We start from the raw sequence: 18,255 nt of genomic DNA on the forward strand, positions 1-18,255 counted from the left end.
ACGAGGAGACTAGGAGACTGGCGCAGGATACGAGACGGGTCATGGATGAGCTGGAGAAAAGCTGTTGAGAAGGTCTAAAACTGTGCTTTTTGAGCACTGGGGTATATGTACATATTGACATGGGTGTCTCTAAATGCGAATTGTTTTGTCTTTACTTCCACTGCTGACCTTTGCCTGAAAGGAGAAGATAATAGCTATCCTACAGAATTCTACGACCCGGGGACTCTCCGAATACACATATACCTATTTTGCCTTGATATAGAGTGTGTACGATAGTCAAGAATATACCATACAACCCCGACACCGATATGTGAGGCCGTTGGGCTCATAGGAAACCACCGTGGCCATATGCTTAGACGGCTAAGCATTGTGTGTATCTGTAGAGTCAACACCACTCCCTTAAGTAATTAATTCTCCCCTATTAAATAGCCTCGTGCAGTCCCGATTATCGACTTCCTGATTCCCCGACAATCCCCTGAGCCTAATCCGCTTCAACATGAGACTAATGCAATAAGGTCCGTAAACAGGTAACCACGGATTTAGGAGCCTCTTTGGCTTTTAAACTATAGCCTTTCGAATATGTAGAGGGCGGCTTGTCTAGTTAAAATAATTAGATTACTAGACATAAGCTAATATGTGTTATGGGGTTTTCGTACGATCCCGTACGAACCCTCAGAATATGACTTGGCACTACGGCCTGCGTGGAATGCAAGGGTGAGGTATAGACGAACCATATAAAAATTGGACCATTCCCTGTTCCTGTTCCTTTTTTTCTTTCTCTCTTCAGCTATTTCTTCTTGCACGTACGGCATTCTTTTAGATTGAGACAATCAAAGTGTGACCAATAACAATATGAGTGCAAAGGTATCTTCTTTTATAGGCATCACCAGTTGTCATTCCACCAACATCCAAGGTCTGTAACAGTGCCATTCATATTAAGTACTTAGATACATGAATCAGAGACCTCTAAAGTGAATATAACTGCTTGCAGAGTTCCAATTCATGCTGCCCTTGTGAGGAATATTTTCCATAAAGCTGGTCAACCAGAATAGTGGCTTGAGACCCCAGCAATACACCCTTTTCCAGATTTCCAGATTGAGAGTAAATGGAAGCAGCCAGACAGTGCCTATTAACAGTCAGCGTGCAGTAATATAGTGGCAGATATTTGACTAACCCCCTGTAAAGTCTTGGATCAAGTGTCTGAACCAGCTGCAATTCCTGGGTAATTGCAGCTAGGTAGGCGTTAATGAGATGCTGTAGATTCATACAAAACGAACGGGTGTTTCCATCTTGGCTCGAGGCTATATTGACGAGAGACATATGCAGATCACGGAGCTTGTGCTGGTGAGCAGATACTGTAGTATTTGGGCTCTTCTCCTCACATAGCATATAATTACACTTAAAGGGAAATAGGTTTGGGGGAAGAGCCTTCCTCTCGGTAACATCCTATCAGTTAAATATCGGTAGGTAGGAGATGTTGATCTCCTACCCGGCCACAATATGCTTCAATGCGACCCATATCATGCTTTCCGTCTCTTCATCCCAGAAATACAAGGCATTCGGCTGACAGGAATGATTAACATAAGATCCCTTAGAGAAAATCCCAAGGGCAGTCGGTGCCTCATTTTGCTTTGGTCGAATGTCATAGTTGCAACTCCTAAACCGGGAGATATCAGTGTCCTCCTCACAGGCGATCTTTCGCAACTCCGCTTTGTGCTCCGGGCTTAGCTTTTGAATCTCATATTCAACGGTGCTCGCGGGAATGTTTTTTGCGTTGAATATGGAACACAGGAAAGAACCATTTCGGCCATTAGAGGGCTGCTGAACGACGAATAAGGGAGCTTCGCGGAGGATAATATCTCCCGGTTGCAAATTGTGATTCAAGGATGCGGCATTGTCATATTTAGCAGAGGCATGAACATCAATAGAGTCGACCATGGTGGTTGCTTGGAGCATTCAGTGATGGCTGCTTCGAATGCCGTCTGGACAGGACTATATGGTGCCACCATTGTTGCTGCTTCTAGCTATTTCTGGCTCGTCCCTTTCTATCTTTGTTATGTTTTGAGTCCTAAAAGTTCAGGGCTTGGAAAGAAGTAGCAATGGATGTCGCTCACCCGGTGGGGAGGGGGGACGCTGGAATGGATCGGATCAGCTCTCAGCCTCGTATGCCCAAGGCAGCCAAAAGAAGTCAACCAATAACAGCTGTCCTCGCATCGATTATTCATTATCTGTTTCTACCACGCAGGTGGCAGCTCCGGCGTCAGAAAGTGATGTAAAAAAAAAAGCAATTATCAGCCAGCCACTTGGTGCCCAACATTATCCCATTTTCCACTGCAGGGATCAAAGTGTACCCTGGAGTATAATCGCCAGAAATTTGCTAATAGTAGAATTCCAGGATGGAGTCTTGGCCGCTGCTGCTATGCTGTGCCTGCTCGATACAATAACTCCAATTCATGCTGCGGCATTTAGCCGATACATAAAGGGTCTTGCGGAGAATTGCAGGGGAGGCAACAACCTTGCTGGTATCGATTGACTTATCCGCATTTTGCACCTTATGAGAACAAGCAGAAGACCTGATATTTTCCATCAGGAGGTGGCGATTTGTGTTACTGCAGACAATGCCAGTAGCAGAAGTCTCCAAGACAATCTCGGCTCCCCAAAATGAGATGCCTCGGTTTATCATTGCCTTTATTGACAGTTATGGTCAACGCCAAAATGCCTGTAATCTCAATTATACCAGGTATCGATAATCCTTGAGGATACTATTGATCCACGAAGACGAGTGAAAGCCCCAAAATCCCGAGTGCATTGACTACCAGTATGCCCGTTTTCTATATCGATTGCCGTTTTGGTGGGATAGATATCATCCGCTCAGGAGGGTATCCTCTGATTGAGGTGGAAATATAAAAGATGGCTTCGTAGTTTATCTCCGTCTGGCTCTATATCTATTGGTATAGTTGGCCTACTTCTGATTCGACACGCAATTGATTGCACAGGTAACCCTTCGATTTCTCTTGATACTTTAGGAATTTTCTATTTGAAACATTGACACTCCATAATAGGATCTCTCTCTGCTCTCCACCACTCGGCCCTCTCAGATCCTCTCCCAGCGTGGTCAGTTTGCGCTCACCATGGGCTCGGAAACCAGCCCCACATGCTAGGATGGTCTGAAGCAGCGTAATTGGACTTCCTGTCTTGGCTGGCATCACTGACTATCTCTAGGGTCTAAGCTTTTGGAAATGGCCCCACTGCATCCGGCAATCAAGCTTTGCTGTGCCAAAATCCACTCGTCCGTCCACTCTTTTAGATTATTGATGGCGGTCACATCATCCAGCTCTCCTGGATTAGCATAGTCATTCAATGTCGGCTCCTTACGTCCCCTGATGCGATCCCATACTTTCCAGAATACATTCTTTTCAGGCGCCTCCTTGGAAACGTTCAATCGCCAATACTTCTCTATACCTGGGTAAGGGGCAAAGGCATTTATGAGCCCGCTGAACAGCAGATGTGTGCTTTCAGTGTTTGTAGCAATGGCAGCAAAGCTCATCATTGCTTGATAAAAGTTCAATCCGGGCTGCGGCACGGGAACATTAGGCGCCATTGCAGTGCCGATGCTCAAGAAGCAATCTGCGTTTCGCTGTTGGCCGTACTCAGATAAGACCTCGGTCCAGAGCCTGGGATGTTAAAAAACCGACATCAGCATACGAAAATATCCGAGAAGCCTATGGAGCAAATCACATACCATCCTACTGGATTATTGGCCAGCAGCCCGCCATCCACGAGCTTGATTCTACCTATCTGCATGGGCTCAAAGTATCCCGGTGCGGCTGATGTAGCGCGCGCAGCCTCCTACACCTTGATATTGGCAAGGTCGTGATGCGGTGGATCGGAATCACTGGTGTATGAGCGGAGGAAAACAGGCGAGGTGTTGCTGCCACTCTCTTGGCGCACTGCCATGAGGAAACTGAGATGAGATGATCAATAAGGATTCGGCAAAGACAGCTTGAGGTACAGAGTCTTGTACGTTTTGCAAGAGTTACTTTCATCATCCAGAAGGACATCTTCAGGATTCTTTCCAGGCAGTCTCCGACTAAGCAGGACCTTGACCACTTTTTCAAAATCGGTGGCCGAATAGAATTTATCGGTTGTAAGATAATGAAAGGGCTTCTCGAGATAAATGTGTACCCAACCAGATCCAAACACTTTTTCCATGAGATTCTCATACTCGACTAGGCAATCTTGTACGGTTATTTTCAACCGTCCCAGCATCAGTGCGATCAACCTATATGCATTTAGTATCCAAAGGTAGGATGCATCGATGTTGGTAGCTTTGCACTCACCCACCCGTGCTGGTACCGGCTATCATGTCGAAAACCTCACATGGCCGCTTATTGGGGTTTACCGAATCCATCACCTTTTTGAGAAGCATCAGGGATGAATATCCTCGCACGCCGCCACCGTCTCAGACCGTGTTAGCTAAGTGGTGAGACTACAATAGAAAAATGACATACCCATAGACAACACGCGGAGAGGCTTCTTTCCCTTGCCGGCATAAGTGTCAGCTCGATCAGGTGCAGTGCTCAGCTTGCGGGTAAATTTTGTATCATTGTTGTGGTTTACGACGTCAAGCACCTTTAGTGCCCCGTCTATCGCCGCCGCCGATCCTGCAAAGTGGGAAAATATTATCCAAGTAGAGCGTACAGTAACTCGTCGCAAACAAATCTGAACTATTATTGAAATCTCAACCATTGTGTACCTGCATAGCAAGATCCAGCATAGCCGACTGTCACTTCCATTCCAGGCTGGGCTGCTCAATATTTGCGTGCTCCCCGACTTCCAGCACGAGGCGTGCGTTCCGTCCATACACCTTCCAGCCAGGGAAGCGTGCACAGGCCCTGACCACAATAACATTCCCTTCCTAATGTACGAGCGTGAGCGAATATTAGTCGAATCTCCGCATGGGATGGGCATACATACTTCCAGATGGGTCAACAGGTCATGTTTCTGTTCAAGCTTCTCACCAGGAAGCTGAAGGCGGATTTACGACATTAGCGGTGCGTAGTTGGTACTTCATTCCCAAAAAGGCACTTACCCACGCAAATTCATTTGACCCCATGTTGTTCCTGTGGCTTTGCCACTCCAGCTTCACTCCCACCTTAACCCTGGAGGAATTAAAAGACTCATCCTCGTAGATGGCTAGCTCCAGCCACGTCCAGTTTCCCAGGGCACGGTCGTCGACGTAACCTTGGTCATGCGTTTCAGTAAAAAGCTGGACATTTTGAAGATATTTGATCGTGATTTTATCAAGACGCTGTGAGTAAGAGTTGTAAGTGGAAAATCATGTTTCCTATCCTTGAGCATGAATCATACCGGAGACATGAACCATGTCGTGGTCGCAATGTCCTCGTTAGTCGCCGCGACAAGGGGCTGCTGCTCATTTGTTTCTGGGGGGGGGCAATGGAGTATAATCCTGGAGCATGCTGCGACTTCCCATCGAGGGGAAATGGCTTCAGGTTTTGCAGAGAAGGGGGGAGGGAAGGATCAATCGCCATGTTTTGGATGCTCGTGAGTCAAATTCTATGAAATGATAAAGCTCTCAAATACCGCAATAAATAACTGGAAAAGGACCCTATATTTATGGGCTGAACATTGATACCTGAAATTGGTTGAACACCACCTCATCGGGTTTCAAGACAAAGAGTTGCCGGTGAATTGGTCACCCATACTCATGCATGAGCATGGACTTAGCGTTTTCTCTTTACAGCCTGTAAAAGAACAAGGTGAGAAGCTCTTCATGATGTGATGAAGGGCTATGTCCGCCACCTTCCTGATTGGGTGGAAGACATACTCCTTTAGCTTATGCAGACGACTATCAGGTGTTGAATGAGCTAACACGTCAACTACTTGTAGCATAGCGGCGCAACCCATTCCTTCTCCGCCACTTTCTGTCTGGTTCTCGTGGGAACTACACCTTACATGCAGTGATTGAACAAACGTTCATACCAAATGCTACTGAGCCAGAGGATCTGCGGCAAAAGGAAGCCTATGAGATTCTATCTCGACCAATCTGCGACAGAGTTGTGGACGCTTGCTTCCACAGGGTGGAACCCATGAGAGAGTGTACTGGACCGGGACCATTGGGGCCATTATGCAGGTCATCCAGACCAGAGTATTTGCCACAGATGGCTCATCTTCTTGGCTTGATAAAGTCCGCTTATACAGAGAAGATGTACATAGTAGTATAAACATTAACCGATGCTTGTACTGTATCAGTTCTCATTCTTCTCTTGATTTCCGCCGAACTCGATCAGGCTTGGATGCATACATGATGCTGAGTCCATCGTTTCCTTTTTGGTTTAGTGGCGATTCCAACTTCACATCATTCTCAGCTCTACGGAGTACTATGTAGTCACAATTTCCTTGTCTGGTCATGTACATACATGTCGACCGACATTCCGACATGCAAGAGAGTTTCCAAAGCGGAACGGATCGGTGCGGGGCTTTATGCACCACGGGAACCCTACTGTGTACGGTTTAGCCCATCGAGACATTCACATCAGCGCTCCGATGCATCACACTTCGACATGCCATGTACTTGTAGGCATACAAGCATTATCTTCAGCTGGGAAAGGAGGGCCTGGATTTGCCAGTTTTTTAAGGTTACTGTATGGATGTGAGGCACAATGGTGTGAACTAGCTGCTAACTAGTTTCCAGTCAATGGGATATCTTGTCCTGTATGTTGGAGGGGCTTATTACTGTTGGCAATGGCGCGCTTGAAGTTCTCAATCAGGCTGTCCATGGTGGCCGCCCGGTAGTCGCGGAGCACCTTGGGGTCCTTGAATATGGCATCATTCCATGGGGTTTCAAGGTATCATTTCTCAGCCAAGGTTCAAAGGACAACCAGCAGACATCAGCCATGTCCCAAGAGCTAAGCCATTGGACGACTTCTTGGCTTAGGCACCACATGATAAACTGGAATTTGAACGAGTTGCTTTCCACGATCCTTTTCTTATTGTGTACTCTTCGGGCACTACAGGCCAGCCAAAATGCATCGTCCACTCAGTTGGAGGAGTGCTGTTGACAGCCCACAAGGAGGGTTGGCTGCACCAGGAACTGGTGACCTGATCTCGGCTAAGCCGCGGCGGCGGCTGGGAGTGGTTGAGGTGGATCACGGGTGGCACGGCCCTTGATCAAGCGAAGTGCAATGGAGACATGGCTTGCCTCCCACTCGGCCTGGGTTGCCGTACAATCCCGTACGAACCCAGCCACTAATCATTGGCTGTCATCTTCCAACTTCAAACACTGGACTATTTAGCATCTGCACATAGCCACAAACAGACCCCCTCCCCCCCTCCACCCCTGTTGAGTGACTCGACACGAGAACAGTGAATTCTTCTTACCCTTATGTCACGGCTCGGTCTGGTAGATAATAACGAATGATATTCCTATTGAAACTAAGTAGCCATATGACGAAAATATTGAATCTGGAGAGGAAGAAGAAGAGGAAGAGAAGCTATCTGATAGGACAAAGGAATGTATCAGTGTGCAGTCGCCTACAGGGCTGTAACCCTGTTTGCTCGGTAGGCACGTTTGCAGACATTTTCATCACACCTTATGTCTCATGGATGATCTGGAATTTAGATTTTGTCAACTACAATAGCATATATGGTGTATTGAGCACTATTCATATTTAGACAATCTGGAGCCCATAAATTAAACCGGGAAAAGAATCGTATTCGTAGTCCTTCTCTGTATGAATCAAGACGGCTAGCCCAGCATGCTGCGTGAAAAGCCTAATATTTCAAGGGCTGATCCTCCCACAGAGAACCACATCTTCACCAAATGGGTGCCATTTGACATTGGCAAGCCGTGAGGCTGCAATCGCATTACCACCTGCATCAAATCGTCGTTTCGGTGACACGACCACTCCACCTTGGCCCAGCCATGTTGGGGCAATGGTAATGATCACACTGTCAATCAACGCCTGGGATGACGGCTCCAGCAGGGTATTGATCACACCACTTCCACCTTCAATCATAACACTGTTGAGCCCTTCCTTCTTCAAGGCCTCCAGCACGGCGGTCCAATCGAGATCATGGCCAGTTTGTTCGGGTGTAGTGATATCGAGTGTAACGAACTTCCCGCCATGTTCCTCAAGAATCTGTTTTTGCTTGGTAGGAGGTGATGGGTTCTGCGTCAAAATATAGGGAGCACGTCCACAGCCATTCCTAACAAGTTGAAGAACTTGGGCCTCCTCTGTGAAGTCCCATCGAGCTGTAGGATCAATGATGATGGGTCTGGGCTGTCCCCGAAGGTTGTCGCCGCCATCACAACCACCATACCCCCCAACGCCTTCAATTCGGCAGTTCAAACCGGGATTGTCTGCTACCGCCGTGCCCACTCCAATTAAGATAGCATCATGGCGAGATCGGAGGTAATGTGTCATGGCCTTGGACTGGGGGCCTGAAAGAATGGTGCGAGCTCCGGGCGCAATGCTGAGAGACGAGTCCAGCGAGGTAGCAAAGGTAAGGGTCACAAAGGGCAAGCTGTCATTCTTGGTTTCGGCATTATGTGGCTGTAGGTAAGGCTCCAAGAACGGCCGCTCCAACTCGGGAAAATCCAACACATCTTTGGACATTTTCGATGTATATCGATGTGATAGGTTACCGGTCATAAATCAATATACAGGCCTATTCAAGTGGTAAGATAGTTTAACTATATTGAAAAATAGAAAAATAGACGTTATGGGATGGTAGGAAGTTGTGATCTTGGTTTTTGAATTGTGTGAGAAAGTCCGCTCAATTGCTGTGGTTATAAGTTAGTGATCTGCCTTTCATAATCACATGTGGGATGATCTGCAGTATCAGCTCTCACACATACTAGGTGCCCTACAATCTGAGAGATCTTACTATGAAAGGGATGATATATTTTCGGTATATGCGCATACGACTGCTATCTATCTAAAAGTGCGCACACGCTGGCCTTATGAGCCTATTCGGCCCGACAATTTTCCTTATCAAATAGCGTCAGAAGTGAGGATGGACCTGAACTCCTGAACTATATGGGCTTTATCATTACATCAATGTTATTGTTCTTAAGCCTGAAAGGTAGATCAGGATTGGAAATGAAGTGTCTGCCAAAGGCAAATGCAACAGGTTCATCTTTGAGAGCTGTCGCCTGTCTCCAAAGCCAGATTTGCCTTCTCCACGGAACAGCCTCTAGCCAAAATAATCGGACTAGCTTTTGACTATATCTGAATTGCAAAGTCCAGACTTTCATCTGTCTGTGCTTCTTTGTCCACATTACCAGCGACCCATGGCTTGATCAAATGCAAATAAGCAGGAAGAAGTTCTCGAAGTCGCGATATAAGATCTGTGAACTGCAGAATAGGATCTTTCATCTGCATGCCCTGGAACATGCTAAACGGTGACAGGGGTATAGCCGTGCGATCTGCGCCAATCGCTTCGTAAACTGCTTTGACAGCCTCAAAGCAAAACCATGACCGGTTCTCGACGCTGCCACCTCACTCATCGCTCCGGATGTTGCAGGTATCCTGGATAAACTAATCGATTAAATACCCGTTGGCGCCATAAAGCTCAACTCCATCAAAACCAGCCGCTAAAGCATTTCTAGCTGCTTGCGCGAAAAAAGCAATGCATTCCCTGATTTCCTCGGTCGTCATAGGTCTAGGCGTCGAGTGCTCATCACTGTTAGGAATGTTGTTGCTGCTCACCATCTCCAAGCCGGCCTTATCCAAAGCCTGTTGTCGGGCTGCTCGACCGATATGCCAGAGTTGCATGGAGATGTAAGATCTGAGCACTGTAGCAACGACTGCCAGAAATCGGACTCACGGGGTGGCACACAATGCCCATAGGAAAGCAAAGGCTCAGGTTAAGGATTCTTCATCTATCAAATCGAAAACTAATCTGTATATAATCCAGGGACGGCATTTTATCCTTTTTAACCAATCATCTATTTGCATACATTGAATTGAAATGTCCTATAAAATAACATCTCTTCAAATAGCACGCCCCAGCTGCTTAGGAGCTGTGATCTGGACTCCCAACGCCTTTGCCGCGTGATATACCCAGTCTGCTTCACGAAGGAACTGGCGTCCCAGCAAAACAGCATCGGCCCCTGCCTGCGGACCTGCTACCATCGACTCAGCCGCCTTTGCTTCTTCCATATCAGCACCTTGCACAATCTGACTAGCGGCTTCTGCCTGTGTAATCAATCCGACGGCTCCAACCAATGTATTTTGTCCTGATCGCCGGATATCCTTCCGGATCTGGCTTGCAAGATCGATCTGGTAGTTGGTGTGAGGCTCGATTGTCTGGTCCTTGTGATTGCCCCCAGAACTGACGTCTAGGAAGTCAATTCCTAGATCTGGGAGGCTCTTCACAAGCTCAATGGAGGATGACAGGTCCCAGTATTCCGAGAATTTGCCATCAAGCCATTCCGTCGCACTGATCCGAAGGAACAGAGGCATGCCTTCTGGGATGACGGCACGAATGGCAGTTGTAATTTCGCGAATGACTCGTGTTCGGTTTTCAAACGAGCCGCCATACTTGTCTGTTCGCTTGTTGGTCACAGGGCTCATAAACTGGCTAACAAGATAGCCATGCGCGCCGTGAATTTCGATCGCATCAATGCCGGCCTTAACAGATAGCTCAGCACTAGTGGCAAACGCCTGCACCATTTCCTCGACCTCGGCAGTTCTTAGCTCGCGTGGGGCCCAGAAACCATTGCCGGGTGCCCAGATGTGTTCCTTGCCACCAGATGGCCCTACAACATTATCAGGCCATCCACCCGCGGTCTCATCCGCTCTGAGGCTGCTCTTGCCGGCCTCCTTAGCGATCCAAGGCGGCATGACGCTAGCTTTCCGGCCCGCGTGGGCGAGTTGAATAGCGACCTTGGCTCCTTGGCTGTGAGCAAAGTCAACGACACGTTTGAGCGCTTTGAATTGCTCCGAATCCGTGCCCTGCTGCCAAAGGCCCGAGTCGTTGGGCGAGATGCGACCGTTGAACTGCACGGCAGTCGCCTCGATGATTATCAGCCCAACGCCTTTCAGGGCAAGGTTACCGAGGTGCGCGACGTGGTAATCTGTCAATGCACCGATGAAAGGAGAGGATGGACCGGACTGGGCCGAATACATGCACATAGGCGCAACCATGACTCGATTCTTCAGCGTAAGTTCTCGAATTTGAAGCGGACGAAACAAAGTCGGTGTTTCTGGACTTTCCGGGCTCGTTGCCGCACCGCCATTATTGGCAGGTGTGAAGTATGGAATTCCATCATAGGGAATAACTCCAATATGACCATTTATGAGAGATCCCATTGCTAGTGGCTTTGAATTGGTGATGCGAGCCAAGTTGCGGAATTGGCGATACTGAGCCACAGTGTTAGCAGATCAAGAGAATGGAAATTCAACAAGTTGACAACGTCGATATTGATATTGATGTCGCGTAGATCTGCTAGTTAACTAGTTAGTTATGGCACATCCATGGTTAGTAAGCAGCCGCGGGGTCTCGGAGATACATTCGCTGTAGCCCGGTAGTTAATATATCTGCTATCAGCCGATAGATCACCGGTTCAATCAACTACTATTACCCACTAAGGTTCGCCATAGATCATGTGCATGGTGTAATAGTCGATAAGACAGCCCAAAGGTGATCCCAGTTATTGGCCTTTTTTGGCCAAGATTCCCCCAAGTTGGGGATTTGGAGAAATTAGATCCATTCCTGGAAACTTTCTGGGGGAGCGTTGTAATGATAATATCAATATAGCTATGTTACCGTCATTCAGGTAAACGTAGATGTTAGAGTAATTATTAAATGTACAATCAGCCATGGTACCTAACTTGGCAATAGATTCAACTCATAACCCTATACGAAATAGACCCGAAGCAGTGGCAAGGAAATTTGAATGGTTCATAATACAACTAACATTGCCGATTGATGCATTATTGACCTCATTCAAACTTGAACCGAAAACATACCAGGTTGGACGGCTAAGACTTAGGGATATGCAAGTCTTTTCTCACGTCACGCTTCAACCCCTCACACGATGTGTGGGCAGGATAACATCCTTCAACAGCACATTCCCGTCACAGACCGAGTTCGAATACTATGCTTTGCCCCAGAAAATATGCACACATAAGTCATGACTTCAAAAAGCTCGTACTGATCGTCCCAAAATCATTGCTCGAGCGTGTCTTTACTGTCGCTACAAGAAGATATGATATAATACTGCGAGGCGACGATGTGCAACATGCACCAGCTAGAATCGGGACTGCGTATATCATCTGGGAGCACCGAGAAAAAGGTAAGAGCCTGATTCGCGTCCACCAAGAATGCTAGGGGGGAGACTTCTCAAGATTCTGACACGCATGCAGACCTATTACTAAGGGGTATGCTGTACTCTGCACTGAACTTGAACCACAGGGAAGAGTTCATTACTGTTTGCAATTTTACACTCAAGTAGTCTATTTCCTGCTTGGCCGCAAGCCATAAAAACCACCCCAGCGGGAGCGAGGGTCAAGCGCCTTGTGTATGGTATTCAGTCTATACAGAACAAAGGGATATATACATGCAATCAGTTGGAATTTATGCAATCCCCTATAATTGCTGCATGCCATGAAATTGCAAAAACCACATCAGTTTTAAAGATAAAGAACACGGTCATTCTTCCCCATACTATGCCAAGGGGGCTAGCTATGGTCATGAAATATTATGTGTGACGGTCAACGGCTAATGACAACTGCTGATAATGACAAACACCACCAACGGAGGCAAACGCTGCCAATGGAGCAATATGAGCAAACGATAAGCAATGGCTCCATCACACGTGACCGCACGATGGGTAGATAGTTTTCCTTTGTCTTGCCAGACGGCTTCCTTTCTCCTTCTTCTTCCTCTCCAGATTCAATATTCTCGTCGAGAGGCTACTACCTAGTCTAGATAGGAATATTATTTCGTTATTATCTACTAGTTATCGAGCTGTGACATTATGCAAAGCCACTCCCACCTTCTCAGCCTCCACGGCCAGCTTGGCAAAATGCTCCTTAGATAGGTGGTCTGCTTTGCTAGGGCAGGACAGATGGATTTCCTTAAGATCAGGCACCTGGGAAGCCTTTTTTATAGCAAAATCATGAAACATGATGTCAAGAGCCTTTCCATGCTGGCCTTTTCCGTGCGAGATCAAGGAAAGCTGAGATACTGAAGCGGGTACAATGTCACCAAGTAGTGACTCGGAACAATCCAAATCCAATTCATGGTCTGCTGATGCAGAGGCCGTAAGAACGCACATTGCAATTTCAAGGGGGAGTTCAAGTTTCTGTAACTGCTGAAAATCATGCATTGATGGCTTGCCGGGGATTATTGAGCCGCGAAGTTCATCAATGGAGATAGAAAGCTCCGTGAGGTGGCTTCCAACCTCACACGCAATTGCTGTAACAAATCGACAGATATCCCAGTCCTGGGTGTCAACATTTATTTTGGTTCTGTGTGAATATTGCAATGTCTTGAGGTATGGGGTGTGTTTAAAAAAAAAGCTGCAATGGCGATCTCATTGACAGAAGCGCCTTCGAGATGAACCGTTTCAAGGGCTATTCCAAAGCCACCATACAAATATTTGGATGCAATGTTCCCATGGCCATCGACATGTTCGGGGCCGCAGAAAGACTGGACGTGCGGCAGGGCCAGGAAAGGAGTCACCCAATCCAGATCAAATCTTCTATTGGACCTCCGGAAGAAAGATGACTCGAATCTGGTGACCTGGGCCATGCTAGGGGGTCTTTTGTGAGGCACATGCGCCTGTCTGGCTCTATGAACGACAGTATCGATAAGCCTGTCAGTTGTGTCGACCGGCCCCCAGTTTGTGGGTAGACGGAATGTCTTGAGGTTGGGCAGGAGTGTCAAGACAAATGCTGCAGCATGTTGGGAGTAGCGAGCGGCGTTGAGATCCTCTTCGATCACGGTGTGGTATTGCTTCCAGTCAAGGCCTGCTTCTCTCAGGTAGGAAGAATTGGCAAGGAGTTTGATCACATCCCCGTCACGACTTTCATCCGTTGCAAATTCGCGAGCTAGGCGCTGTGTTATGTGGCTGTCAAGCTCGAAATTTGCGTCTTGAATGTAGCTCGCAACAGTCGGTTCGACGGCGATTTGCTCGATCAAGTTATATGCTGAGCCCATTGTGTAAGGAAACGTGAACGCATGAATTCGACTCTTGGCCACTCTGTCTGTCTTGCAGTATTTGAAGTTACGGAAATGGAAGCGGAGTTTGTTATGGTGCGCAATGAATGGGGTACAGAGGGCATGGAAGTATGAGTAGATATCATTCAGATTAGGGCACACTTGGACCTGTTCGTAACGAATTCAGTTTTGCGGGGACTCCACACTATTAACAACGGAATCCACCTTTCACTTTCTCTCCAAATAAGAAACCACATTCCGACATAACTCCGGCAAAACAAACATGTCTCTATCTAGTACGTAGTACGTATTTCATTCTAACACTTGAATCGCTATTTGTCAAGCCAAGGAACGAGGCGTGAAACCTTCTCTTAAATGACATATCGTGGTTTCTTCCCTACCTGGCATGGATCTGGCGCGAATTCCCTATATATGTTCAAATTGGGTCCTTCCCGTGCCATCCCGGGCAAGTCTCCACCCAGACTACTTACATGTCGCTACCCCGTACTCCTTGATCGTACAGGACTACCTGACTTCTGAAATTAAATTGGCTCGAGAGACAGGGAGAGTCTGATATCTTTGGAGGGGGTTTTCTAGAGGGACATTTTTGGGCATAGTAGTCCGGCCTAATATCTTTAACTGGCTAAGTACAACCGATGTACAAATATCCTTGGTAAGCCCTTTCTCATGACTGACCTGGATCAGGGTCCGGGGGAACAGTGTGCAGATAATTGCGTCACAGGTCGTGGCACCAGACATTGGGAAGTGGTCCCTGCATACGGGTAATACCCGGCCTAGGTCTCCCCTCCCCCGTCTTTGAGGCGTACAATCAGATCAGTTCCGAGCTGTAACTACTGCAGCCGAGCCGAGCTACTGGAACGGCAAACCATTAGCCATTAGGAGAAAGCGGGAAAAAAAAAAAAAAAAAAAAAGGAAGATGAAAAGGGTAATTCAATATTCAATCGACCTACCCCCGAAGAGGGGAAAGGGATTACCCATCGTTCTTCAAGGTATCTAAAATTATTTTCCTAAAAATATGGCCAGCACACGCTCACGCATGTACGTTCCAGTTGTAGTTACAGCACCTAATCGAAAGTCAAATGTGTACATATCCAGCTTTCCTGCCCACAGGGAACACAGTTCTCCACGTAAATTTAGTCCCCGGTTTCCCCCAATGGCTTGTCGTAGTTCCCGACTATCCGGCAACTATCCGAGAAAGCCTCACTTTCTAGTTGTACATGTTTTTTTGCAGTTTCATGGCACTGTATTTGATGGGTATCAACTTCAGAAAAGATTGGGCAGTAACAGCCCTTCATCTATATCCTGTAACACATGGGCCGGCAGCATAATATCCTCAAGCCCACTCTCCCAGTTAGAAAAAAATGGGCCGAGTGCGCTGTAAGAAGTGTTCTTATTATTGTCGGCGTTCGGAGACCGGCGTTCATTGTCTGGAGTGACATTTAGGCCACGATCTTGCAAGCTACCCTCAGGTGAGATTCCCTGTGCCTGCGGCTGGGTACTATCTGTCCCTAACGAATATTGTTAGCTTTTGGTACCGTGGACGGAAGCGGAAGTTGAAGTTATTGCGGTGATGAGTTGACTCGGCGGAGGCTATCTTACTTTGCGATACTGAAAATGAATGGCGTTGCTTGAGCCCATCTAGGGCAATTGCGTAGTCCCTGGCCGAAGGGTGCACATCGACCATCCGATGAAGCGTATCTAGACACTGATCCCACGCCCTTTCTCGCTGATTTTTTTCGAGAGTATCGAATGAAATCCCACTCAAATCAGCCGAAACAAGAATAATACCGGCACTTATTAAATCTAAGTTGGTGAGCAACAACGTCCCAAATATGAGGAGGGGGAATGGCTCACAGAATACACCGTACCACCAAGCGCCTGTTGCATCCTGCTTTGTCGCCCAAGCTAGCGACTCGACTAGATCACACGCAGATTGCACGCACCTCACAACACAGTTCCCGCGATACAAGGCGGTCCAGGAGCGAGCTGAGGACCGTAGGTCAGCCTGTTGCTCTCCATTTCCACCGTTCATCCCCTTTAGTGATGAGCAATGTTCGCTAAATGCAGGACGGTTTAATAACAACTTCAGATGCAGATATCTGCGTTCTTGGCGTTAGATATCAAATCATATCAATTTCGAATAAATTTACCGAGACTGAGTACGACATACCTAGCATGGAGAACATTTGCTTGTCTTCTGAATAATGGATTCATATCATGGCTCAAAGCCTTTGATGGGTCCCAATGAAGTACCGGATGGAGAGACGCCTCAAATTCGTCCAATGCACCGTCAATATCAATCACAGCCTGGAAGTCTGCAGGTGGACGGGGTGACTCGGCCTCTGGCCCAGGCGCTGTGCTATGATAAACTTTAGATAAGATATCCCCTAGGATTCCGATAAGTTTCATATTTTCGTAGAGAAATTGGTTGGAGGAAACTGTTCCAGCCGGTTGGTGGCCTTCCACTGCCAGATACTCGTCATCCGTAGGTGATGGTAATGGGACATTGGAAGACGTAAGCGTCATTGCTGGGCGACCCATGGTCATGCTGACGATGCTATAGGCAAGGTGAGTTGAGAATTGAGAAAGAGAAGGAACTTCAGGTCCATACATGTCCATCTGTACACAGGCGCACCACGTGCGCCATCTCATTTCCTTTTCAATGCCACTCAACTCGCTCGAATGACGACGCAAATGTAAGCCCAACCCAACAGACATTCGATATGCCATCCCGACAATATTCCAGCATCTCCTGGGGTATGGCGTGCATTGTAAGTATATCGCAACGAGTAATAGGGCCTGGATGTGTGCCAGACTCCCACTGTCAAGGATATCTATGTTGATGAGACTTTTCATCCGTTCATAAAACATCATCGACGATGTTCTTTTTTCCTTTGAAGGCATGCTGGAGAATTCACATGCTATGGCAAACATAGCATTCAGACCACAAAAGAATACCGGTATGGGGCAGTTGTTTCCTCCAATACCAACTTCAGGAAGCTCACTCAGCTCGCAACTGTCCCGGTTGGACCACATGAGATTGTATGAGGAGAGAAAGCTTTCCTTATGCACCCAAGGATAAAACAAATGTGAGTTAGTGAAGTATATGTCCAGCAGCCAGTCTGCTGTTTTCCGAGGTGGAAGAGAGAAGTCATCCGAAAGCAAGGATAAAATCCCCCCTTCATCACACGACACATTATATGATGTAGTTGACGAAGTGGACGAGGTGACTGGATGCGCGGACCGAGATTGGGAGGGTTGGGACAGCTGCCCGGGTGGTGTCTGAGCGCATTCTTGGACGAGTGAAATAATGGAGGATTGACCATAATACTGGTCGCGCATGTCGGTGTCATTGGTATCGGTCAATCTAGCTCCCATGGCGCTGATAGAGTCTGGCAGGGGATTTGATGTGGGTGATTCATGGTGCTCACATGTCTCCTGATGTCTAGAAGCGCTACTCTGATCTCCTATAGAACCTGACGCTGGTTCCCTCTCCATGATAGGCATAGTCTGCATCGGACTACCCGTTTCATTGAGGTTGCTGCTTGTTTGTGTCAACGCTGAGGAGCCGGGTTCTTGCTGGTATATCGAGCCTTCAAGATTGGCAATGTAACCACGTAGTGATTGGATATATCTAATAGCTTATCAGCTGCCACTGCATCCTCCTTGGCAGCGGAAAAGGTAGCTATGGACATACGCTCGCTCAGTTTGATACTTGGCAGTATCTGCAATGACGAGATACTCACACTGCTGTGGGGTATTGCCTCGCCTTTGGCAGGCACCGCATACCGGCCTGGCCCCATCGCACCGTACCTTGCGGTCTCTGCAACTCCCACAAGCTAGCGCCACGCGTCTGCGCTTGGGGAAACGCCCACGAATGGGGCTCTGGACTTGTCCAACCTGTAAATACTAATTGTTAGCTTAACGCCCCTAAGACGCCGGCTCATACACATACACTACCGGCAGGTGAAACAGGCATTTCTTTTTCTTTGCTTTGCTTTGTTCACCTTCGCTCCAAGTTTGGCGTAGTGCTATATGTAA

General features: G+C 47.5%; 7 protein-coding genes across 7 annotated transcripts; all 7 read right to left on the reverse strand.

Moving 5' to 3' along the window:
• Positions 1–1,434: 1,434 nt before the first annotated feature.
• On the reverse strand, positions 1,435–2,088 carry ASPGLDRAFT_50089 (uncharacterized protein). The gene has a single exon (XM_022547239.1). It carries the CDS (start codon positions 1,936–1,938, stop codon positions 1,486–1,488), a length of 453 nt encoding a protein of 150 aa, XP_022398261.1. The 5' UTR covers positions 1,939–2,088; the 3' UTR covers positions 1,435–1,485.
• A 1,117-nt stretch (positions 2,089–3,205) lies between these two features.
• Positions 3,206–5,379, reverse strand: ASPGLDRAFT_60054 (uncharacterized protein; the record flags this gene model as incomplete). Its single annotated transcript, XM_022548415.1, has 9 exons — positions 3,206–3,674; positions 3,743–3,798; positions 3,856–3,964; positions 4,025–4,282; positions 4,341–4,461; positions 4,512–4,542; positions 4,978–5,028; positions 5,093–5,311; positions 5,371–5,379. The coding sequence occupies 9 exons, from the start codon at positions 5,377–5,379 to the stop codon at positions 3,206–3,208; spliced, it is 1,323 nt and encodes a 440-aa protein (XP_022398262.1).
• Positions 5,380–7,626: 2,247 nt separating this feature from the next.
• Positions 7,627–8,935, reverse strand: ASPGLDRAFT_50090 (RibD family protein). Its single transcript, XM_022547240.1, has 2 exons — positions 8,882–8,935; positions 7,627–8,806 (listed from the first exon to the last, which is right to left on the reverse strand). Exon 2 carries the CDS (start codon positions 8,637–8,639, stop codon positions 7,803–7,805), a length of 837 nt encoding a protein of 278 aa, XP_022398263.1. The 5' UTR covers positions 8,640–8,806; positions 8,882–8,935; the 3' UTR covers positions 7,627–7,802.
• Positions 8,936–9,086: 151 nt separating this feature from the next.
• On the reverse strand, positions 9,087–10,004 carry ASPGLDRAFT_1497651 (uncharacterized protein). The gene has a single exon (XM_022542073.1). The coding sequence runs from the start codon at positions 9,798–9,800 to the stop codon at positions 9,564–9,566; it is 237 nt and encodes a 78-aa protein (XP_022398264.1). The 5' UTR covers positions 9,801–10,004; the 3' UTR covers positions 9,087–9,563.
• ASPGLDRAFT_50091 (NADH:flavin oxidoreductase/NADH oxidase) lies at positions 9,748–11,444 on the reverse strand. Its single transcript, XM_022547241.1, has one exon. The coding sequence runs from the start codon at positions 11,337–11,339 to the stop codon at positions 10,020–10,022; it is 1,320 nt and encodes a 439-aa protein (XP_022398265.1). The 5' UTR covers positions 11,340–11,444; the 3' UTR covers positions 9,748–10,019.
• A 1,547-nt stretch (positions 11,445–12,991) lies between these two features.
• Positions 12,992–14,575, reverse strand: ASPGLDRAFT_68470 (uncharacterized protein; the record flags this gene model as incomplete). The annotated part of the gene is made up of 3 exons (XM_022549263.1): positions 12,992–13,522; positions 13,576–14,361; positions 14,516–14,575. The coding sequence occupies 3 exons, from the start codon at positions 14,573–14,575 to the stop codon at positions 12,992–12,994; spliced, it is 1,377 nt and encodes a 458-aa protein (XP_022398266.1).
• Positions 14,576–15,477: 902 nt separating this feature from the next.
• ASPGLDRAFT_27945 (uncharacterized protein) lies at positions 15,478–18,193 on the reverse strand (the record flags this gene model as incomplete). Its single annotated transcript, XM_022543710.1, has 6 exons — positions 15,478–15,722; positions 15,814–16,017; positions 16,069–16,271; positions 16,385–17,848; positions 17,912–18,114; positions 18,170–18,193. 6 exons carry the CDS (start codon positions 18,191–18,193, stop codon positions 15,478–15,480), a joined length of 2,343 nt encoding a protein of 780 aa, XP_022398267.1.
• Positions 18,194–18,255: the final 62 nt, after the last annotated feature.

The sequence above is a fragment of the Aspergillus glaucus genome (assembly GCF_001890805.1).
Source record: "Aspergillus glaucus CBS 516.65 unplaced genomic scaffold ASPGLscaffold_18, whole genome shotgun sequence".
NCBI lineage: Eukaryota > Fungi > Ascomycota > Eurotiomycetes > Eurotiales > Aspergillaceae > Aspergillus > Aspergillus glaucus.

Bases quoted from the DNA above. Each gene is read 5' to 3' on its own strand.
- ASPGLDRAFT_1497651 (XM_022542073.1), bottom strand. From the start codon at position 9,800: ATGCAACTCTGGCATATCGGTCGAGCAGCCCGACAACAGGCTTTGGAT.
- ASPGLDRAFT_50089 (XM_022547239.1), bottom strand. From the start codon at position 1,938: ATGGTCGACTCTATTGATGTTCATGCCTCTGCTAAATATGACAATGCC.
- ASPGLDRAFT_50091 (XM_022547241.1), bottom strand. From the start codon at position 11,339: ATGGGATCTCTCATAAATGGTCATATTGGAGTTATTCCCTATGATGGA.
- ASPGLDRAFT_50090 (XM_022547240.1), bottom strand. From the start codon at position 8,639: ATGTCCAAAGATGTGTTGGATTTTCCCGAGTTGGAGCGGCCGTTCTTG.